Here is a 24955-nt window from a genome sequence, read left to right on the forward strand (position 1 = left end):
TTCACTGCTTTGCAAAGATGGCAAAACACATCACCAATAGCTCACTGGAAACATTAAGTCTCCACACCACCCTGGCTTGAGCAACTTGTTCTTAATCCACTTTGCCATGGACTAGTACTGGCTGCAGGTGATGCAGCAGCTTCTCATGAGTGCCCTAACATGCCCATGGTAGTGATGTAAAAAGAGAAAGAATACCACAAATCAGAGAACCATAGGGGTTGGAAGGGACCTCAAGAAATCAAGCCCAAATGAAAAGAAATAATCCATAATACCTCCCTCTACAGATAAAGAGCTATGGTTCAGAGACAGTTAAACAGTTTCTTTAGAGTTAAGTAGCTGGACATAGATAAAAAGTAAACCATAAGCAAAAAGGCCACTCTCCTTGCCTTATTTTAACTATATTTAACAGTGTGGTAACTTTGGGACCATCCCTAGGCCCTATCTAGTTAGCAAAGCCTTTACAATGACCATTGCAATACAGACAGAATCAAAGGGTTGGTTTTCTTTTTTTTCCCCCACACAGCAGAACCAATGAAGAATGGAAGCTATTTCCCACCCTGCTCAATGATTATTAAAACATTAATCAAAATGGATTCACACACAGGACTGACAAGGCATTAAGGTGTCTGCCTACTGCATTGCCTAAACTACAGTTGGAGTGTCCCTAAAGTAGCCCTACCCCTTTTTTCTCAGGTAATGCTGTACCAATGCTGACAAGCAATACTACCAACTCTGGACAGCTGCAACACATTTATTCTTGTGTCTATAGCATCAGATAATCTTCTTTTTGTTCATCTTCAAAATGCCCTGCAGTGAAAAGCCACCTTATTGGCGTATCAGTTTTTACTCCAAATCTCACAATACACCATATTGATGCTCTTTTCTTGGATGAAGTACTTGTGTTCCAAAGAAGCATCAGGCATGGAAACCATAACTGTGTCAACACTCATCAAGGTAGATCAATTTTTAGAATGAGTCACAATACTTTTCTTCAGAAATTCCCAGAAAATCATGGAAGGATAATTTGTAACCAAGTGTTTTAATAAAGAGGACTTACGAAGAGAAGAAACAAGATCTATCCTTTAAAGCTCTTGAGTCCTGTGAGGACAACATCTCATTTTCTCTTTCCTAATCCAGTATTAATGGCATCAAGTAAGAGATGTGAACTTAGCTCAGCTGCCACTTCCACTTAGAAAGGTCTCATGTGCAGCAGGAGTGGGTTATTAGGATGCCTTTGAAAGAGGACACAGTTATTTATCAAAAACAGCCTTTGTCTTGATAAATAGAAGTGCAGTATGAATGTCAGGATGCTTACAGGTGAATCAATTCTACCAGCAGAGGCAGCTGATTAACAACACAGCATTTCTACATTATGATTTAGCACAAAGAACATTTAAATTGCTAGGGTATAAACTCTTCGTAATGCCCTCACAGAGAAGAGCCACTATTATAACACATTTGATGAGTCTGACTGCAAGTTTTCAGCTTACCCCATCTGCAGGTAGCTTCTACAAGGATAACTTTTGCTAAGAGCAAAGGCCATGGAGAAGAAATTGGTATTGAATTGGAGAAGAAACCAAAGAAGAAATTGGCTAGCACAATAACAGCCAGATGAGTGGTAGGTGTTATTCTATGAATAATACTGATCGTATACAAACGTTTCCTAAGAACATCTCAACTCTGGCCTCATGCTCCCTTCTCCACTGTAAGGACAGCACACTCAGAGGGGGCTCAGCACAGAAATCCAGGGTGCAGTATTTGGTCAGCATCAGATGGAGATCCTAAAGGTTACAAGATACTTATCTCGAGTTGCAGTCATCTTTATGCAAGAAATTAAAATCTCCTCCTGGCAGTTACCAGGTCAAGTTGAACTGATCAAGGTCTCACTCCATGAGATATGAAAAACCTAAATAAACTGCTCACAGCAAGTCAGAGAATTTCCAGCACATAAGGCCAAAACTTTGGACTTACTCCTCAGAACCTGCAAGTGTGAGTGACACTGTAAAATACACTAAGATTCTCAATAATAAGCATCTTTGATGATTCCAACAGTAGTTTCTTTATGAAGTCAAAGAAACAAGTTGGAAAGAACTCACTAAACACAGAGGAGGAAGACCATATAATGAGCTTTGCCTCCAAAATCAGAATGTGCTGAAGTGGCTTTCAAGATATTTTAAATACAATGTTGCCTTTTTAAACCCTAAAGGTGAAATAACAAGATGACAGTCCTACCTTGATGGAAGCAACATGAAGCAAAGTCTCCCCTTTGTAATTCCTTCTGGCAATTGTGTTACTAGCAGGGGACTTGAACACAGAAGGACTCTGAGGTATTCCTACTTGATTACAAGCTTTGAAAGTAGATGGAGTAGAGGGAGATTTTCGAAGTGAAGGAGTACTTCTTGCTGCAGAGCTTCTTGTCCTCATTACACTGCCACAGACCTGAACAGGTGTCGTGGGTTCGGTCACTTGGGGGATAGGGCAATCCTGAGACAAGTCCTCTGAGCAAGAAGTCTGACTGCCTGAATTCCTGTTAAGGCTCCCCTCACTTCTTCGTCTTTTAGACTGAGAAGTATCTGGAAGTTTTGATTGCTCCCTTCCACGTTTCAAAGGCATTGCTTCGCTTTCTATTGATGGCAATTTCTCTGCAGCACAGTTTTTTTCCTTGCTGACTCGTACAGGACAGACAGCCTCATCATTATCTTCCTCCTTTGAGGATTTCACCTCTGGAGATACTTCCACTTCTTCCAAGTTTTTGGTGGAGTCAGCTTCCTCTACAGATTCCTGTTGAAGTGTCGCTTTGGGACTATTTGGTTCTGGAGTGCACAGGACTAGAGTCTCACTGCAAATGGTCACACGCTTCTCCTTGGAAGTCTTCTCCTCAACCCCTCCTTTTTGCTCAGGCTTCTCTAAATCCCACGCTTTGTTGATGTTTGCTAGGCGTTTTTTCTTCATCTTCTTACTCTGCCTCTGGGTTTGCTTTTTTGTTGTTTTGGAGGGCTTTTCATGAACAGGGGAAGGAAAGAAATGATAAACTGAAGATGGGTCTTGACAAGGGTCATTATTATTAGGCTTAGGCTGATTCCTGTTCACGATGCATCGAATCTTCTTACTTCTTGGGCTGAACCACATTTTTATTTGTCCCTTCTTACTGTTTTCTCCAGAGTCCGAGCACATTGGTGTAGACGTAGATTCCGTTGAATCTAAGAAAGAAAGGGAAGAAGAAAAATAATTCAGAGAGTGCTATTCAGAAGAGCATCACAACCATTTGCCTTGCTAGGCAAGCAAACACCCAGGTTGAGACAGTTCCTTAACTCCCTAGGTTAACAAAGCAGCACACACACAATTTTTGACCAGGTTATACAAAGGAGAAAAAGTATTTCTCACAGGGCTTTCCTTGGAAACAGGTCTACCAAAGTAGCCTGTGTACAGACACCAGTACAGAACAATTTCCTGAAGCAATATTACAGTTTATCTGAGGAAAAACGCAAAGAGTTACTGCAAGCAATCAAAAATAAAATGCTTATAGGAATGTTAAATATTTCTGACAAATGTTGATTAATTCCACAGATATAGCAGATGAGTCAGAGGAACATACAAAATCTACAAGTGATTGTATCCTGTTATCTGATCCTCTAACCCTTGGCAGTAAATAACTGCAAGGAATGCTTTGATCATCTCAAATACTTCTTTAAAAATGTGCAATGGAGCAATTTTATAACTCACACCGTACAGCAAAGTACAAATCAATAACCAAAATGACAGAGGAATATCCTGTACAGGGAACAACAGTTAAGAACAGGGGCTATAAAGTCTCCTCAATGGCTTAAAAAATAAAGACCTCTAAGTTAAACATCAATTTAATTTAACAGCTCTTTCAATCCAAGTGACTAAAACAGATCACAGATTCCTCTCTGGAAATCTAACTCGGTTTAGGTTAGTCAGATAAGTCCTGTGAAGTAAACATGACACACTAAGGACACTGATGCAACGGGCACATCTCCTTGTCTCCATTACCTCCAAGCTCCCAAAACTACATTGCCATTCACAGAAGTCCTACTGATGTGTTAACAATTGGGATCACAGAACCAATATTCGTTTTGCCTAGGAAGGCAGATAGGATGCTTCCGTTTTTCTTAAACAAGATTAGTGTGCTGTTTTTCTTTAAAAAAATTACAGAAGAAAAACCAATGATACAAAGTCTTAGTTATTGAAAGTGAAAGACAGACAGTGAATGCAACAACATACTACCTACAGTGTGTTAACTTTCTAAGGATGATTTGTCTTACCCATGCTTTCTCTTATTTTTCCATGGACATAACCATAAGCTGTTTTTCACAACAAGCTGAGGTTAACTCAGATGTTATACAAAGTATTCCCAATCCCTTACACACAATAATATATCTTTATAATTATTTCACTTAAAACAAAGCTGTACAGTTAGCAATCCAATATCATTTTTCTTTTTAAAAGAGCATTTCAAGGTTAAACATTTCCTTAATTTTGATTTAAACTACCCTACTTACCCCTCAAATTAAAAGAGACTCCTAGGTACGAGGAGATTTAGCTAGAGGGATATGTAAGGCATCAGACAAAAGTGTATTTGAGAATACAGCTTGAGGCTAGCTAATCAATCATTTACTTATTTAACAAAAGCTACGCCATACCAGCAAGATAATTACCAAGTACAGAACTGCAGCTATTTGGTTCTCCTTTAGGGTTGGGCTTGGTACAAACAGGATAAAAGGATTGAAATTGAGGCTCAAATCTCATAACAAGCTAGCCTTCAGGAAGATATAATACCCAATTTCATTTTGACAATAACATCTTAAGAAAAAAAACTTGATTGCAAAACAGATGCAAAATATAAGAGTTACTATTTGTCTTGCCTTCATTGTTTACACAACAAGAAGATTCCCTTCTGAAATATTTGCCTTGCTAGAACTACCAGCCATCCACCAGTAAGGAACAAGAATGAAATCAGCTTGCAAAAGTAATTTGTCCAACAATTTTGTGATGGTCAGAATTCTTTTTGATGTGTACAGCACAGGAAGACTTTAAAGCTCAAGTGACAAATGCAATCAAAGGCACTGCCCTTCAGAAGCAGGATCTAAAGCAGTGTAACACAATTAAGTATTTACACTGGAAGCTCTCTATGTACCACTTCTGGCAGCAAGAGAGCTTGTGAAAAATTCACCACAAGAGTTTTTAAACGAACCTGTTCATTACTGGTTGCTCATCAGGGACTTAGTAGTCAGGTTAGTGAACACCTGCTGAAAACACACTAAATAAATGCTTTCCTGTGATTATTTTTCCTCACTTTGACTACTTCACATGTCAAAGAGCATGCTTTTGAATAGAGAAGGCATTCACAGAAGGAGATCAAAATGCTAGGCAGACTGTGAAAGATTCCCTTCACACACCCAGAGGCCAGCCATGCAAACCCAGGGAAGCTCCTGCAACTTTGCTCTGGTGGTAGGTGTCCTTTGACCACTCTTCACAAACTCCATTTGTCAGAATGTTCTGTAGCTGTCATCAGCTTTACCTGAACAGCTCTGCATAGCAACTGCTAAGAAACGCTGTTCTCAAATTCTGCTTCTCTCTCTTCTGTTTCTGAAGTTCACAAGGCAGGGAGTATAAATAATAGGGACAAATGGCACATCTATCCTCCCTGAAAATCTGTTCCTTTAATGGACTCAGAGCTGGGACAGAGAGAAAAGACAGTGCTTAGAAGCTGAAAGGAAGTTGTTGCAGTTTACTATGCAAATGTTCATCTATATAAAGAGGGAATTATCTGGTAGCTAAGTGCACTCAGTCAAACTACCTTCAGAGAAAACTGCTCATAGAAAAAAATCAATCCAAAGAAATTCTTTCCTGTCTTGAAGTTGGAAGCCAATTCACAGAGCCTGCATCTCAACAGGAATGGAAAAATGACTGTGTAATGATTAAGATGTAATTGGTTTATTAATGCATGCAAGCTTTATTTTTTTTAAAGATTCATTGAGACAAGGTAAATCAGTGAAGCATGACTTATTAATTCTAGATTTTAAACATTTATATTAGTGTAAAGATTATCCACAGTGTTAGAAAGAGCCTACAATGAAAGTAATGTATTTACTCTCTGTTGCTTATGTACTAAATACTGTATCAATATACACAAGATTATCTGAATGCTTTCCAATTGAGGCTCTTTGCACATAATAAACACAAGTTTCTTAATGCTGATATTTAATAGAATTCAATTTCTTGAGTGTTAAAAAAAGGACTGAGAATAGACAAAAATAATGGTAGATACAACTGGAGTGCCACGGTTCCAAGTTTTGCTGGAGTGCAATAACAGACTAGAGCAGGGAAAAAAAAGAAGCAATTAGAAAAAGTAGTTTAGCTATCATTAATCTGCATCAAAGGAATATAATGATGCACATTGTGTGCCTTTCAAATTATTCTCTATTATGGGTTTCAGAACAGAAGTTGAGAAATCTCTTTGACAAACTAGTCCCTTATTAAAAATCAAAGGGAAGTGCTTTGGTGCCATCTGTGCAACATTAGAGCCTTCACTGAAGAATGATTATTTTGCAAGTTAAGTACTCAGCACAGGAGAAAAGGGGAGAAATTCCAGCTATTCAAAAAACTCGGTTTTAGCTATTAAGAAAAATGTCATAGCATACATGAAATGCAATACAATCTGTTACAACAGTTCAACATCCCTCCCCCTCCATCACACACACACACACACACACACACACATCAGAAAGCTGAGAAACTGAACTGTGATGCTATGGAGACTAATCAAAAGTTAATTTATCCCACTGTCCACCAATATCAAGACAAGCCTGTGAAAATTTGACTAATACCTGCAAAGCTTTAGCTGTGTGTGAGAAAGAAGAGAAGGCTTGGTGGATGAAATGCTTTGCGAAGCAGATTACGTTACAAAGAACAAGGTAAAATCACCTGCAAGTGACTGCTGGGATCATTTATGATGATATTTTCAAAGAATATCACACAAACATCTGTAGTATTTGGAAAGTCATTTTCAAGAGCATTACTGTCAATCATTCATCTCTTGCAGCTACATACTTTGTCCACGATTCAACAAGTTCTTACTACTTACCCACCGTAATGACAGCAACTTTATATTGTAGAGTAAATGCAATTAATAAGCTACACTTGAAAAGGGAATAAAAAACAGTGAGGTGGGGGAGAAAGCCTCATAAATCCTAAGGGATGATAGACAAGAAAGTGAAAATAATCCAAGAACTAACAGCTTGCTTCTTCTTTTTAATGGAGATGGGGACATTTCTACCCTAAGAAAGTCAGAAGGGGAATTAGGCCACTTAATACTCATCATTAACTGACACAGAAACAGCCATACTCTCAGGAGAAAGATGCTATGATCTCTCTCTGCTAGACAGTTTGGAGACGCCCTCAAAATGTGAAAGTGATAATCCACAGAGTAATTCCACACGTTGGAGGCTTTAATCAAACACATCCTTAGTTCTGTAAAATAAGGCAATCTTGATATTTCACTGGCCAGATAAAAAAGCTTCTGATTTGGAACTTGTTTTGATAAATAACCCACAGATTGAAAGATTACTCCTTTATCTGATGTTGATGCAACTGACTACATGCATTTTTGCCTGCAAGGTTCTTTTCTACACGCATTCCATTCAAGTTATTTTTCATGTGAAGTAGGAAACTTCTCTAGAGAAAAAAAACCTGAACTTTAACAAAACAATCAAAAGCATAAGAGATAACAACACCACCACCTGGCTTTACTCTCTGCTAAAACCGGCCATTAAGACTACACCATGTTTTTTGGAAGAGCTGTGTAAGTTGAAGGAAACTTTGGATAGTGCATGCCGTTGCAGACTCACTAGTTGGAGTTGCTATGCTGTAGCTAATCTCTTGCATGTCCAAGTCTGTTTCAACATGAAGTGACACAAATTTGTTTATATTTGTCCAGCTCTGAAATGAAGCTGGAAGATTGAAACATTTCTCATCCGATGAGGTGATAATGTCTAAACTACTCCATGACATTCACCATGGAATTCTTCCAATCTAGTTTAAGCCTCTCCTCCCCAGTCACAGGGTCACAGAACTGTAGGGGGTTGGAAAGGACCTCTAGAGATCCTCGAGTCCAAGGCCCCATGTCAAGAGGAAGAGAACAGTGCTTCGACTGAAACACGGACCTTTCTAATACAAAAGTCATGATCTTAAATAATGGCTCCCAAAGCCACTAGATTTGAAGTGTATTCAACAAATATTTGCTCTATAATAAAGGCACAAAATAGAGGTAACGTAAGTGCCCTGCATGGACTGAGGTCTGTAGCAAGTTTCTCAACCTTGGTCCATGCCTCTGGCTCAGTGCTTCAAACAACTAGGTGCACACAGAAGAAACATTCTCATTTTTCCTGTCCATCTTCTGTGCTGTTTATCAGAACCAAAACTTCAGTAGTGTCATTCTTGCTCAATTGAAAAAAAAAATTAATCTAATAAACAGAAGAGAGACCAATTCTGGCACCTACTTTCTCACCTGTAAGACTACCAGCAAAAGCCCAGAAAAAACTTTTGTTCTTTCCAGGGAAGCCACCTTTCTTCTTTTTTTAAGCTAGTCTTGAAGCATCTCAGTGGCTTCTAAGAAACTGGCCCCTATTGAGCCTATTAACCCATCAACCACCAAGAGGTCTTGGAGTTGGCAACACTAAAGAGTAATGGCCTAAGACCTGAAGAGTGATGTGCAAATACTCTATTTGTGAAACCAGCCAGCCAGTTTCCCATTATCCTTGTAAAGCTCCAACAGTGGGCAGTGAGAAGGATGCAACATCTCTAATGAATTCATTTTGAGACTCAGCTTTTGCTAACCTACAGAATGTGGATAGAAAATGCAAGTATTTGCCAGTCCTCCCCGGTCACATCCCTCATATTATTCTGTACTGTCATCTGTTGCGCTTCCCTTTAAATTAAAAGAGAAGGAAAAATTGTTTTGTGCAATCTTCCCTGAATTATTTGCTACTGTTTTTTAGAACAAACACAGCTGTGCAGAAAGCTGTCCTTTATCCCAGTGGACTAGCAGGCAAGATCCCTCCTCCTGAGCACCGTGGAACTTCGGATTTCAACTTCAACCTTTTCAGATATTCAAAAACAGATGTATGAAACAATCCCCATTTCAACTGCTTTTTCTTCTGCTTCTTTTCCTTTCCTCCATAGGAATATGATTGCTGACCTTCTAACAGAAGGAGAAGAAAACATTGTTGACTGGGCAGAAGTAGCGCCATAAGAACATGAAAGCAACTTCTAAACAAGAGCTCAATTTTCCAAACTCACACATATTTCACTTTGTATATACTAACTTCAAGACAAATGTCTACGAGAAGTGACAGATTTGCCAGAAATAAGAGTGACAAAGCATCCTGAAGGATTTGTTCTTAAAAATCTGAAGCTACGATCTGCCATAGCATGAGACAACTCTGTTAGAAGTGTGCTCGCTTATGTATGTATCCAAACCTTTCATCACAATGAGCTCAGATTTTTTTCCCTTAACATCATTATATAACATCCGCAAGACCTCTGATGCTTAACAGAGCAAAGACTAGGTGCGATGGAAAGCAAGCTTCCACATTAGTTCATAACTTCAGCTTCAAACAGAACACTCTTGTAAACATTCACCTAGAGCCTACTTTAAAGTCCAAACACAGCAAATGATAAAAGAACCTCATTTTTTCAATGGCTAAGCCACACCACACAAACCTCATTTCAGAACTGCTATGGCGTTACATGTAGCATCCAACTTCTAGCTCAGTGAAAGTTCACACCAATTTCTAAGAGTCATTCCATCTCTAAGTTCTGCAGAACGTTCAAGCAGTATCAATAATTGTAACCAGCTGCACATTAAACAGTTTGCTTACAGCACCACAAGTGCCTCCTCCCAAGATTCTCCTCCAACTAGGTTTTGTTAAAGCCTTGTTAAGCCTTCACCACCAAGATGTTTCCCTGACATCGTGCATAAGCCATGACCTAGAACTCTCTATGCTCCAGATTTCTTGATTTATAGAAAAGAAATTCCTTTGCAGACAGACAACAGGCTTCCAGTCTCATCCCATCAATGTATTTTGATGCCAATAAGGAGCTACCCCATTAATGAACATGAAGGTGAATACAGACTTTGATAAAGGATCCTTTATTTAGACAAACGTATTAAGAAGCAACAATGAAGCAAGAATTCCTTTTTCTGCATTTGACAACTAAATGAGTGTTTTCTAAAACTTCGTATTACATAAGAGGCTCCTCTCCAGGCTTGCAGAAGAGTCACACATTCACCTACACTCATTTCATTTATTCCTACTTTGACAATCAGTCTGAAATTTGACAGACATTAATTTCCAGTGCACAAACTCTGCAATCTTCTTGTACAATCAACAAGGACAAAATTCCATTGTAGCAAACTAGCTCACTGTTAGGGACCAGAATAAAATAAATGAATTAAGACCTGCCCCCTTTTCTCTCTAAGCAGAGAGCAGAGTTTTTTGTGTGTAAAAACCCCAAACTGAAAACTACTGGGATACCACGTATGCCTTGGCATGCAAATCACTGAGGGGCATGATAATGTCTTAATACTTTAATGGACCCTCCTAAGGAAATGTGTACTGTGGGATGTTACACATTTGTGTTCCCTTAGGAGAAGATATCACAACTTGTGCCCCTGGTGTGTTCAACTAACTGCCATAAGACTTGGGAATATATCCTACTTTCATCTAATTTTGAAAGACAGATTCTAATGAATTATGGATAACCCGCTCATGCAGATTTCTTCTTAAAACAGATTTGAAGAACCAGCAATCCATACAGACAGCTCTCCTCACATCAAGTTTTCCAAACATGGTTTGTAACAGCTTTTCAGAATCTTAAACAGAGCTGCACTGCTCATTCTCTATAAAGTACACGAGACGAAACGCTGCAGTCTGGATTCAATGGCTGTCTGTCAGAGGCCCATATTTGTTCTTACCTGAGCTGTCTGCACCCAGGAGACGCCGCAGTTTGCTGCAGAGCTGGACCATGTCATCCAGTTGACGGTTTATCTGCATGTCTTGCACCCAGGCTGGCACATGGCACACTGGGCATCCTTTGCCAACGTGGTCGCCCATGCAAGATCTGAAAGTCAAAAGTAAAAATCTATTACCCAGTGTAAGTTATCTATTGTACTTACATATAGCCTTTTCAGAGCCAAATGCTCAGAGAATCTCTTCCCTTAACATTGACAAACTACTATTGTGAAGCAAATATGAGCTAGTCACAAGCATAGGAGAGGACATATTTATCATGGCAAGATGACAAGCCATAATTAAGCAAGCTAAGTCTAGAGCCTTGCGAGGATGCTGTCACGGTTTCACATGACTCCTACAGCCACAATTTGATCCAAATTTCCAAGGTGTGCTGAAGTTCCATCGCTGTTTGTCTCTAGATAACAATAAATAGATAACATGGGGGAGAAACAGGTTTATTAAATAAAGGTCATTTAACATTTGTAGCTTCTTGCTAATACTGTTATTCTGACACAAGCTTCAAATCTTACATTCATTAGTCCAATGGGAGGACCTTACGATTTGCTACTGCCATCATCCAGCGTTACTTCTCAACTTCAACCTATTCTATAAAATATATTTTAACTTCACATAATCAAGACTGAATTAACCTCAAAAATGGCTCTGCTATCTTGCCACCATGTAGAGTGCACAGTTCTAGGGACAGGTACAAAATTAAACGTGAGCAGATCATATTAAAAATTTGGAGCAACAGAAGGCAAGTAATACCACAGCACTGTAACCTGGACAGGAAGATCAAAGTCAATGCATGTGAGCTATAAACAGTCATATGGAACAGGTTGCCCAAGGAGGTTGTGGATGCCCCATCCCTGCAGGCATTCAAGGCCAGGCTGGATGTGGCTCTGGGCAGCCTGGTCTGCTGGTTGGTGACCCTGCACATAGCAGGGGGTTGGAACTGATGATCATTGTGGTCCTTTTCAACCCAGGCCATTCTGTGATTCTATGATATGGCCCAAAACTAGTAGCGTAGCAGCTAACAATACCAGAAGCCTAAAAACTACCAATTTCATTATGAGAACTATTTGCAGAACTGCACTGGCATCTTTCCCTTAAATATCACACAAGTACCATCCATGCCTTCAGATAATATCAAGACAAGAATGTAGAAGCTGCTGCTAGGTGTTTGTGTTTTGCACTTCATTCAGTCTTCTCAGAGCACAAAGATCCTCAACATTGAGTCCCTGTGTCTTCAGACTACAAAGACTGACATACAGCTCTTGGCTCTGATGTATCCCAGGTGACACAGACAAATCACTTTGAGTAAAGATGAGAATCACAAAGGTCTCATTCTCCAGGAAAGCTGACCTCAAGCATCCCAAGTCTGCAAAAGGCAGTGCAAAGGAAACAGGACTTTCATACTATGACATTTCCTAATTACTTCAAGCTGTTAGCTTTTTACGCTCATCAGCCAGTAGCTGTAGCTAACTTAGAATTACTCAGACGAAACCACAGGAACAAATCTTAACAAATATCCCTGCTCATAATAAATCCCATGCTGAGAGAGAACCAGTTACATTATGTGTTACCTGACAACTGCATTTCATTACTTTCACACATTTCACTTAATGCACCATAAGCCAGCACTTGCCATCCACCCCACCCTTTTCCCAAGCATATTAAAAAAAAGTTATTTCTTTAGCAATGAATCAGAAACAATTCACATCTGAATTCTGCATGTCCGATCCATGTCCTGCCAAGTTTGTTTGTGACCAAATTAATGTAAAAGAGCAGCTGCTATTCAAGACTCAGCCATCAATTGATGACTAATGAATGGATGACTAAAAGGTTGGACACACGAAGAAGAAAGGATTGGGTACCACAACGGGGATAATGGCAAATAAACTTTCTCGGCAGCATGGAAGAGCTGCTGGAGTACCCTTAAGAATCTGACTGACTCCTCTTTCCAACTTCATCAATGCAAACCACATCATGCATCATTTTCTGATGCCTTGGCAGTTTTTCTAAAACCAAGGAATCCTTTCAACAGTGGGTTTGAAATTCATCCTCTAGAATAAGCCAGCATTATCCAATATAAAACCACAAGGCCTGATACCCAACAACGTAATTATGTTTACTAAACAACTGTCATGCTACCCTCCACATTACACCTCATAAAATCACTTTATAATACAGTTATGAACATACTTATTGCACCTCATGTAAGCTTCTGGAATTTATTTTACTTCCCCAAGTACACCGTGGCAGGTAGTGAACTGAAACAAGGAATTGCTCCAGAAGGCAGAACCTTCTACAGCAATTAAGGGCCAAAACTGGGCAACCATCCACGTGTCTAGATGAAAATGAATCATTTGTACTAAGATTCATTCCATGGGGAAGAGATGCTGAGAGCATCTGCCCTGTTATCAGTTCTACCAAAGCAGGAAACTATCTTTTACTACTTTTTTAGTATTCAGGCCTACAGTAGAAAGCTCCAGTAGAAAAAAGAAAAGGAGTAAATAGGCTGCCAGTACAGACAGTGAGTCTTTCTCCACGTTTATTTTAACAACTCTTTGAAAGGGTAGATAACAGCAGGACAAGGGGAAATGGTTTTAAGTTGAAGGAGGGAAGATTTAGGTTGGATTTAGGGGGAAGTTCTTTACTATGAGAGTAGTGAGGTACTGGAACAGGCTGCCCAGAGAGGTTGTGGATGCCCCATCCCTGGAGGTGTTCAAGGCCAGGTTGCATGGGGCCCTGGGCAAGCTGGTCTAGTATTAAATGGGGAGGTTGGTGGCCCTGCATGTGGCAGGGGAGTTGGAGATTCATGATCCTTGAGGTCCCTTCCAACCCTGGCCATTCTGTGATTATTGGTATAGTGACTACAGCTTTAACAAGAGGCAGAGTTGCATCTCTAGACTGGGTTATGAGCAGAAATTAGAAGTGGCCTACCCTCTCCTCTGTTATAATCACAGTAATAACAGCCTCCTCCTCTACTCTGCCCTTTAAAGACCCTATCTGAAGTACTATGTCCAGATCTCAGGCCCTCACCACAAGAAGGACGCGGGGCTGCTGGAGCAGGTCCAGAGGAGGGCCATGAAGACAAGCAAAGGACTGGAGCACCTCCCCTATGAAAAGTTAAGGGAGCAAGGCTTGTTCAGCTTGGAGAAGAGAAGGTTCTGAAGAGACCTCACTGCAGGCTGCCAGGGAGGCTGAAGGGAGCCTCCAAGCAAGAAGGGAAGCAATTTCTTATATGATCTAATAGTAATAAGACAAAGGGGAATAGTTTTATACTAAAAGAGCAGATATTCAGGTTAGACAATAGGAAGAAGTTCTTTACTCAGAGAGAAGCGAGGCCCTGACACTGCTGCACAAAGAGCTGTGGGTGCCCCATCCCTGGAGGTGTCCAAGGCCAGCTAATACGTGGTCCTAGGCAGCTGGCGAGGTGGCAGCCCTGCCCACGACAGGAGACTGGAGCTCAGTGCTCTTTAAGGTCCCCTCCAACCCAAACCATTCAGTGGCTCCGTGCGGCACAGATACCAGCACCCAGGAATCTCAGAACGGTTGGGTTGGCGGGGATCTCGCAGCCCGCACAGCCCCCAGCAGCCCAGGCTGCACAAGGCCCAGCGCGAAGAAGCACGGGCCATCCTCAGAGCTACTTACAGACAGAAGACGTGCTCGCAGCCCCCCAGAGACACGGGCTTCCGCAACACACCGGCACTGCGGGCAGAGGAAGGAAACAAAGCGTTAGGTGTAACGGGGCGGCTCGCAGAACCCGAGGGGAGAAAGCGGGAGGGCTTGGAGGAGGGTGCCGTTACCAGAGGGAGCAGCTCAGCGCCCTCTCCAGCCCCTCCAGCGCTGCTCGGGTGTGCGCCCAGGGCCGCGCCATAGAGGCGGCGGGGCCGGGCTGGCCGCCCTGGGCCGGCCTGTTGCCCGAGCGGCCGCGCAGCGCCACACGCATACTGCCGCCACTCCAAATTCCCCGCCCGCCACCACTGCGCAGGCGCCAAGCGCTGCGTGCCCGTCCGCGCGCATGCGCATACGGGGAGCCCGCTCAGGCTGCGGCGCTTCCCGCGCAGAGGGGGGGCCGCGCGTGCGGGGCGGGGCTGAGCGGAATGGCGGGCGGCGAGTATCGGTTTTGTGGTGTTTCTGTGGGAAGCCCCGCGGCTCGGCCCGACTGCCGCTCCCACAGCGGGCTGCTGTGAGGGAGCTGCCCGCACCTCCCCTGCACGCTGTAATTACTGGAGCACATAAAGTGGCTCCAGCGGGAATTTATCACTTTTAGGCAGAAATAACTCCCAAGCCAAATAAAAGATAGAGTAGAAGTGCCAGAAGCAATACGTAACGGGCTTTACTGACATTTCGTGTTGAGTAGCTCCAGCAGCGTGCGATAAATCTCGGTGCAAACGCGGTGAAAGCAAACGAGCCGTTCTGTGAGGGAACTTCATCACAAAAGCAATGCGGAGCAGGCAGATTTGGTTGGTGAAAGCTGTGGGAAACTCGGCTGAAATGTGGGGGCTGTTTTGGCCTTTTATGGAAGGTTAAATGTTGATCTTTGCTACTGCTATTAGCTATAGCTGCAAGGAGAACATCGACGCAAGGAGGTCAGCCCTAGAGGTGCCTCATCCCATCGTGTGCTCATGATATCAATGCAGATGAGGAATGATGGCAGGTGACACAGCCGGGACAGGGACCTGCTCCATCAGCCCTCTGAAAGCAGGATAAACTCACAAAATAACTAGTAACAGCCATTAAACATCAGCAGCTCGCAGACTGAACATCCTCCTCCCTCTTGCTAGGATGCTGTGCTCTTTGCATGCGCTTCAAAAAATGAAGCAAATGAAGCGTCCAGCATTTGGCCTTAAGTTGCTCCAGGGGAGGCTCAGGTTGGATATTAGGAAAAATTTGTTCTCAGAAAGAGGAGTGAGGCAGTGGCACAGCTGCCCAAGGGATGTGGTGTTATCAGCATCCCTGGGGGTGTTCCAGAACCATGGAGATGTGGCGCTGAGGGATGTGCTCACTGCATATGAAGGGGGTGGGTTGGGGTTGGACTTGTGATCTTAGAGGTCTTTTCCAACCTTAATGATTCTGTTATTCTATGATCTCCCAGTGCGTCATGCCAGAAGGTGGCAAATGGACCTGCTGCCCAGCTGCAATTTGAACACGGTTTAAAGAGTTTGAGCCAAAATTACAAACACCACATGATCCATAGTGCTCTTAAGTCAACGTGGCATTTATGCTCGCAAAATATGAGGTGCCGATATATACTGTATAGGACAATAAAACAGATAAGCACTTCGTCTGCCTTTCCCTCGGCTGAAATACGGTTATTGCCCGTCTCGGTAAATCCACTTGTGTGAGCGTGGCCTCCTTTGTGCTGAGACATCGTGTGAGCATTTACAAACATTTACAACTAAGCTTAACTAAGGCAAAGTACTGCCCTGGGCAGCCAGCCTCGAACAAATACTTGCGTTCGAGAAAGATGTAAAAGTCACCAGTGATTCATTCGCCCTAGTTTTATAAAGGTTAAGGAGTGGGTGCTCTTGGAAATCTAAGAAATGTCTTCCACTGCAGTGAATTACTATAAGCAATCGGACAGTCGGGAGCAAAAAAAAAACGATGCAGAGACTGGGGAACGGGGGGGAGAAATATATTGCTAAATTTGGTTTATGCAGTATTTAAAGTATGAGGAGAGCCATTCCAGGCAGTATAAAGCTCCCAGACTTTAAAAGGAATTTGCTGCGTGACAGAAAGCTTGTAGAGTGGTTTCAGCATTGGTCCGATGTCATGTGCAGCAAAGCAAGGTGCACGCGTGACTTGAGCACACTGAGACAGCGTGGTACTGGCTGTGGTGAGCACGTAATAGGATTTCCAACAGCGCAGTGCTGCAGAGCAAAACTGGTGCTGAAGGAGGTCACTGGTAGAATCCTCACCACCCTACCATGTCATTTTGAAGCGTGGCCTATCTGGCAAAGGCTGCTATACGAAATGCACCACTACCTTGTATTCTATTTGTTAATGGATGGCATCATCACCATCTTGCTGCATCATTTTGAAACATGGTAAACCTTGTAAAGACCTTCCTATAGAAATACACCACTGCCTGATATTCCACACTTTAGCAAAGTTACCCCGTTGCTTCTCAGAAAGTAGACCACCGCTACGTGACTCATTGCATGGCGACAAATCAAAACAGAAGATTGAAAGAGCGTTCCAGGAGAAGCAGCCTTGCACTGTGAATTCCCTCTTTCTTCAGATGTCTGAATCAAAGCCTTCACAGGCTGAGCTCAGCTCACTCGCCAGGCCACCCTAGGGGTGGTTGTTGTGCATAGTCAAAGCCCCACGAGCACGATTCTGAACCTCCCGGGTGGCAGCCTGGACTTGAAAGACACGGGGCTGTGGAAATCACTTGGTGCAGCAACTGGTTAGAGCTGTTAGAGAAGCAAATGTTAACATTTTGAATATTGAGGGATTTGATCCCCAGAAGGAAATAGCAATAATAAAAAAAAATGTCTATTAGGCTTTCAGACTAAGCAGCACAGTCAGCATTGCATTACCCAGCGTTAAATTATTAGTCGAGGCTCAACAGCAGGAACATCTGCTGGTGTTAGACATGGCATTTTTAATTAAAGGCAGCAGCCGCCTGTAGTTCATCGGTTCTGCTCTCACCATGTGAATTGATAAACCTAGAGGCCGCTCATACAGAAGTTCCGACTGGAGCAGGTGCTGTGGAGCTGGTGCTGCTGAAGGGTGAGTGACAAAGTCCCTGAGGTGACAGGCAATTTGCACCTGGATCCAATGGCCCAGTGATCAGCAGGAGCTCTCCGTGAATCCTCACCTCAGTCAAAACTGCAAGGGATTTTGTGAAATCGAGATTACCCACCTGGTTTTTCCTCTCCTCACCCTCTGCAGGGTAGGAAAACAGGAGTTTTGAATAGAAAACAGTAGGTGGGAGGAAGAAGGTCCCCCTGGAAGTTCTATTCCCAAAGGCATTAAGCATTGAGAAGGGAACACGCTGTACCCCATCAGCTGCACACCCAGATCCCTGGGCTCCAAGGAGAACCAAAAAGTGCCAGTAAACTCCAGCCGAGGGAGAATACAGGCATGATGCAAATTGCCCAAAGCCCCTGTCAGGATAGGTAAATCTAACAAATCAAGAAATAGCTGTAGATGGAGAAAAAACGTGCCTTTCAGCCTTCATGTACCCACTAAACCTGAAGTGCTGTCCCACAGCCTGGCTCAGCGCTAGGCAGCCTCCTCTGAAGGGATCCAGCATTTCAGTAATGTATTACTTTGAATCTGATCACAAAAGGCAAGGTCCTGATTTGTTACAGGTGGGGGCAGAGGTCTAGGGCAGGCACCAACAGCCACATGGCTGATGTGCATAGCTGCCATCCCATCCTGTTGGTGTGCAGGGGGCCAGGATTTCCCTCGACGAGTCCCGCAGATGGTGTTTGTTTGCTCAGCCACGATGAGAAAGGAAAATATTTGGTGCAATCTGCTAGCAGGCAGAGTCAGACATATGGTTGGCGTGCTGCAAGCCTGGGTGCTCGGGAAAAGGCAGAGCTCTGCAGCACCTTTCAGATGCTGGATTACCTTTGAGCAGGATGAAAGTGCAGGGAAACCTTTGAAGAAGTTGGCTGCAGATTTCCTAATGTGCTGGGGCTGCTGTACTGTGACCCCTCTTATTATTAGCCCTACTCTAATTAGTCCTATTACACTATCATGATTATATTAGTGTTATTATAAATAGCCCAATTATAATTAACACGAGCCTCAGCTCAGGCTTAATGCTTGGTGAAGTTCTCCCCTAGCTGGATGCCCATTCATCAGGCACACACAAAACATGGGTTAAAAATGACAGAGGTAATTAATGGTGATTGGCACGGGGGAGCTGAGGTGTGGGTGCAGCATCACTTTCATTCTCTTTACATCTGATTTATGATGATCTTTTCAAAGATATCCTTGCAGCATGAAGCCTCCTGGAAATGTTTGGTCCAAACATAACATTCTTTTTATTTCCCTTTTAGTTGAAATAAAAATAAATCTCTAAAATGCTCTAAATATTCAGATGTCCATTTCCCAAATACCAGCGCCCAATTCCTGATCAGGACTAACCCCCACATTGTGCTGAAGGGTAGTGGGGCTGTGAGCTGCCAGCCGTGATCAGACCCTGCACACCCATCCCACCCCATGAGAAAGCACTGTGGGCACCATTCATGCCACTGTAAGCCTTGTTCTCTTGGTATGATGTGCTGTAATCTATTTTTTCCCCAAGTGGAGAGAGCACAGAAGAATTTCCTTTCTGTGAGGGCACCTTTGTCAGGATTTAATTCCCTTCTCCCCTGCACATCTTTTGAAGACGTACAGCCGAGCGTCCCTTTGAAGCTCTCACTTTTAAATTCGCCTTTTGGCTGCCGTCTGCTCTGCGACATCGATCAGGGCTTGGCACCACCAGTTTCATCAAGATGAGACATTGCCGGGACTGTGGGCACTGGGCATGTTTGGATGGAAAAGAGCCATGACTTTTTAACACGAACCTTTTCCTCTCCTTGAAGACTTCTTTTGGAGGCTGGAGGCTGCTTCCAAGCCCCACGGCAGGGACTTGACGATAGGAGCAAAGCTCCATCCCCGTGGTCCTGGCAGCCCCACGCTCAAAACACGGGGCATGATGCCATTGGTGCTGCTGTGGTCTTGCTGTGGTGCAAGGGTGGCTCAGCCCCACTTTTAGCCTAAACAGACCCAGAGTTGAGCTGCGTATAAAATAAATAAATCAATTTTTAAAAAAGGAAGATTGGGGTGTTGCTACAGAGATAGGAGGATGCAACACACGGGGAGCACCGCCCCCTGTGCTCTCTTGCTTTTCCCCAGGTGCCACATCCACGGGCGACTGCAAGTCCCATGGTGCCCAGCCTGAACCATGGCAAAGCCCTGGGTTCAAAGCCCCCTTGGTGCTTTCCCTGGAAAAACTAAGGAGCAAACACCCCACTATGCCTCTGTGTGCTTGCAGCCACGGATATGTACGTTTTAAATAGATATGGGTTACTCTTTTCCTTAGTAATCTCTACTAAACCCAAATTCAAATGGTAACAGCTCCCAGTGATTTATGCTGTTACGATAAATAACAGCAGCCACTTGCTGCTGAGCAGCTGATTAATGATCCCTATTTACAGTGTGTCCAGCTTAGAGCTGCAGCTTACAAAAACAAAAATTCTCCCCCCAAAATCTTCCCTGCATGACCCCAGGCTTTGCACATCTGCAGTCCTGGGTGCACAGCCGTGCTTCTGCCTGGTTTTTAAGATACTTCCTGTAACCATGCAGGACAACATGCTCTGTAATATGGTCCAAGCTCTCACTTGAGCCAGAACTCATAAGCAGCAAAGGGGACACAGTGGGGGGAATGAAACACAGCAGCTTCCATTCATCAGGATGAGGCCGAGGAGCACTACAGAGATTTAGCAGCCTCAGGATGATACCCATCCCTGCCATTTAACCTAACGTGAGAAGCAGTGATGTATTGTTCTCACAAGCTGATTTCAGGCATGGAAATTACCCTGCGTAGGATATTCACAGTGGAAAAATAATCCCTAACATCAGGCTCCGCAGGAGCTGTATGGGTTTGTTGTCTCACGGGTCAGGACTGTCACCCCACCGGCTTGTCCAGTAATTACATTTTTCTGTTCTCTGGCAGTTATGTTCTTTTGGCACCTGGGATTCCTGCCATCACTGCAATATGAGATCTGTCTGAAACTGCATCCTCGGCCGTGCTGCCTCCACTGCCCTGTGTGTAGGTGTGTGTACACAGGCTAATGTTTATCCCCAAACCTCCCCTGAATGTGTTCATTGCTGCAACCCCGTGGTATTCCCCAGTCCTGCCAAATTTTTGCAAATCCCAGTTTACAGCCCAGTCCCGAGGAGGAGGCTGCCTTTAACCCAGCAAACCTCTGACTGACAACCGGAGGCTTTGTAACAAGCCTACCAGCTTTGCTTTTGCCATCCACCCATGCGTGGCAAAGAGCTGTTTCTGGGTAAAAAAAAAAAAAAAAAAAAGAAGTTGCTTGCTGAGTCTATAATGAGGATTCTCAAATGCCGAAGACGTGGAGAGCAGGTTAAAGGAGCAGAGCCTTGCTGCCCAAGAGAGGGAGGGAACGGGTGCAGCCACTCCGGCGCATTTGCACAGAGTGTTATTGCAGCACGAAGCATCTCTCTGTGAGCAAATGCTCCCTTCGTAGTGCTGCGCTCCCTGGGGAAGCTTTAATAATTCCTAGGGAGGCTCTGAAATCTAATAAAAAAAGTGAATAAAAGAAGCCAGCCCCAGCAATTGGTCTCCTCCTCCTTCCCAGGGAGCCTCAAGCTGCCCTTGTTTGTCGGGCTGCTCAGGTGCAGCTCTGATTTCCCCAGTTCCTGAAGCAGAAGGAATTCAGCAGCACGGCAGCCTGCTTTGTGGCGATGGATGGTAATTGTTAATCTGATTAAGCTCAAGGTCTTCCATTTTGCTCATCTTACTGACACTGGAAATATTTAAAGAAACACTCGAGAAGGAGCATGTGAAGACATGTGAAACACCTGCTTCTGGGCATCTATCAGTATTGTGCAGGATAGCATGATTTGGTGCAATTTGACATGATTTTGCATTGAAATGAGATCCGTGAGGTTTTAACACACACCAACCCTCAGGATGGGTGTGCACAACTGACAAAGAAGAGACTCCCTCAGCTTTGTGTGCTCGTTGACAGGATTTTAGAGAGGAATTATTAGGGAGCAAGATGAAGTCCTGCAGCCCATTGCAATCCAGGGCAGCCTGACTATGGACTTAGACAAGTTTGCAGCTAAGGCTCTGAGCCTGCACTGCTGGCTCTCAGCTGGGTGCTTGCTGGTGTTATGCTCAAGAACGAGGGTGAAAAGGCATTCTGGATTCCCGTACTTCATGCAGAGATGCCAGAGAGAGCTGAGAAGCACACAGAGGTATTCTCATGTTTCTAGCATCTCTTAAGATTTGGTTTGAAAATATACACTTTTTAAAAAAAAAAAAAAAAACAATTTTCTCAACAAAGTGAACTCAGATGCTTCAGCCTCCAGGTTCCTGGAAGCAGGGAACATTCAGTCCATGCAAGAGGGAAACCCCTCTGCCCTGAGGAGTGTGAAAATCTGTTCTCTTTTGAATCACTTGAACCTTAACTGCTTTCCAGCTATCACCTGTTAGAGAAAATCGCTATTAAAATGCTGAAAATGTTTTCTTTGTTTTTCCTCTGCCTTGCTCCTATGGCTAGCAGAGGATAGATAATGCAATCCCTTGGGATTAGTGTACCCAGCTCAAGTGAGGGATCTGCTGCAGCTTGCCAGCTCCCACTGCAGCCACCCAGCAAAGAGGGGCTCCTTGGGAAGCACCAGGCTGGTACCTGTTGTGGTTCATGGAGCATCTTGGCAACAAAGCACAGCCTCCCACTGCTGGGTCTTGCTGGCTAAGGAGAAATTTCTCTGTTGAGAGCAACATCTGCAAGGTGAGCAACTCTGCAAAGATATTATTTTCTTGAATTGGAGAACAGCTTTTAATAAGGTGCTAGGAAGAGGCTCTGTTTAACTAAATCTCAAGCTGGGTATTCCTATACCTGCCTGCTCTGGTTCCTGGTTTCTCCATGCCTTTTAAATGACAACAAGCAGTGGTTTGTACTAAAGCACCACCAGTCACTGCTGCCTAGAAATCTTCAGCCAGTCCTCATGGATATGGGTCACCAGGCAGACAGCAGCTCTGCGCTCAAGGTCCTTTCTGCGTAGGTCGATGAAACGCCACGGGTGTAATTAAAGATGCTCTGCTAATTGGATGCGCAGCCCTGAGGGATCTGCTTTAATTGGATTTCAGTCTGCTTGGTATCGTTTTAACTTCAGTACATGGCTGTTTTGCAGAGGAATAAGCCACCAGGTGTGGATATGGAGGAGGCGTGCCGTCCTGCACTGCACACACCTCCGTTTGTTATGCTCTGGCTGTGAAACCACCCTGCACAATAAAGCCCAGGGCTTTGTGAAACTCCCCCCTTCAGCTGGCAGCTAGGACAGAGACAGTGGAGGGGCTGGGAGTTCACCTTGACCTGCTAATGGAGGTAAAAACCTCAATTATTACCCTGTCTTCGCTTTGATTTTTTTTGTGTGTGTGTTACCATAAATCCTCCCTCGTGCCCTGAAGGTGCACTCCTTTGTTTCTTTCTTTGGAGTCTGAGAAGAGCTCATCTCTTTCTAAAAGATGTTTCCTTTCTATCCAAATGCTTGTTCTGGCAACAGAACCACTGCTTGGCATTCAGGAGCCTGTGTTAAATTGGAGGTTGGGGTGGATGATCAGATTGTTGCTTTGGGCCTTAAAAGCTGGGGGAGCACCACCATTGATTTCTCTTATTTCTCAACACAGAACCTTCAGGATTGCTCTTCCTGATGATGACCCATTTCCAGAACCAAGCATAATGGAGAGGCATCAGGCTTCAAGTTGTGCTCCATGGACTGCAAGCATCAGCCACAGCTTTTTTTCACCCTGGGCTGCATGTGGCCACTGCCCCATCCTCCCATTTTGCCACATGCTGGTTTCTAGATGCCACAAGATTGTACTCTAGTCGTTCTCCTAAGAACAATAGCCCTTCAGAGTGACCCGGGGCCTCTGCTGCTCCCCCCATGTCACAGAGCTTGGGGGGGCTCATTTTGGATGATATGGCCCCCGAGGAGGCTGTCCCCAGCACTGCAGGGCTGCTCATCCTCCCTCATTACCAGCACTGCGTATGCAAGCTGCATGAGGAGCAAAGCCAACAGTAAGTTAGTGTTGGCCGTGTCCCATACTAATGTTGTTCTTACTATTTCAGTGCCATCTTCCTTATTTCCTCCCTCTCCCTGAACAACTAAATTAATTAGAGTGATTTTTTTTTTATTTAAATACTGTCATGGAATAATAATTCTGGCAAATTCGTTTCTGTCATTCCCCACTGCTTCTTTTCTCTGTTGCGCTCCCCTCTAATATGCTGTAGATATTTTGTTATAGCTATGCAAGCTCACAGCTGTTGTCTGCTAAAAAGAGGGAGTAAAATCATGCTATGTGCTGTTGCCATCAAACAACCATTTTTCTTCTTTCACCAACTCACATACACAGAAAAAAAAACCCTATTCCACTATTAAGTGCAGGAGCTTACATTTTTGTTGGCTTGTAAAAACCCCCCAAATCCTTTACAGCCTCTTCAATGAAGCAGCAGCAGTGTAAGAAAGCTGAGGCCCAGAGGACATGCCAGGGTCCCATCCTGTGCGTTGCTGGTTTCTGGAGCGTCGTTGACCTGGACACCTTCATTTAACCTATAAACATGCTTGTTGTCCCAGTGCGGGGACAAAACCACCACTGTGGTTCTCACAAAAGGATGAAGAAGTCCCATCAGATCCCAATATTTTTTACTGTAGTGATCAGGGCTGAGAGAACTGTTGTTTGATTTGGCCCCACAGGACAGCTTTCCTTGGCTGTCCTTGGTGGCCACTTGCATTGAGAAAGAAGGCAAGGAAGGATCAGGCTTGAGAAGTGCCATGCTCTCACCAGCAGCGCAAAGCTGGGACAGAGATTTGAGTCAGTGTCTCTTAGTCTACATCTCCAATTACAAAACTGATTTGAATCCATCTCACAATCCACACAACCAATTATGAGGGCCCTCCTTGACTCCCCAGCCCTGGACTTGTTTAGTGTTGTACTGTGCACACCTTGTTGCTAATATTTTAAAGCATTCTTAAATGAAGCTCAGCTGAAGCCCATCGGTTCCAATTAACACATAGAGGCCATGTGATCACACTGTCAGGGCGTACTGCTCCCCACTGCCTCCAACAAAGGTTACTAGAGTGGCTGAAGTGAGATGAAAAGCTTGCTTTCCCCCTGGCTGCAGCATTCATCTCTCACTCACGGAGAGGTGATG

The 24955-nt window shown here is 43.8% G+C and overlaps 1 protein-coding gene across 1 annotated transcript in view; it reads right to left on the reverse strand.

The window, feature by feature from the left end:
• BARD1 (BRCA1 associated RING domain 1) overlaps positions 1-15041 on the reverse strand; it is a 43023-nt gene extending 27982 nt beyond the window's left edge. Inside the window, exons 1-4 of the mRNA XM_010713295.4 lie at positions 14849-15041; positions 14694-14750; positions 11000-11145; positions 2233-3200 (exon numbers count right to left, since the gene is read on the reverse strand). Coding sequence (XP_010711597.2) covers positions 2233-3200; positions 11000-11145; positions 14694-14750; positions 14849-14991 — 1314 coding nt within the window. The 5' untranslated portion in view covers positions 14992-15041. The remainder of the gene's footprint in view (positions 1-2232; positions 3201-10999; positions 11146-14693; positions 14751-14848) is intronic.
• Between the last annotated feature and the right edge of the window lie 9914 nt (positions 15042-24955).

This window comes from Meleagris gallopavo, chromosome 7, assembly GCF_905368555.1.
Source record: "Meleagris gallopavo chromosome 7, MGAL_WU_HG_1.1, whole genome shotgun sequence".
Classification (NCBI taxonomy): Eukaryota; Metazoa; Chordata; class Aves; order Galliformes; family Phasianidae; genus Meleagris; species Meleagris gallopavo.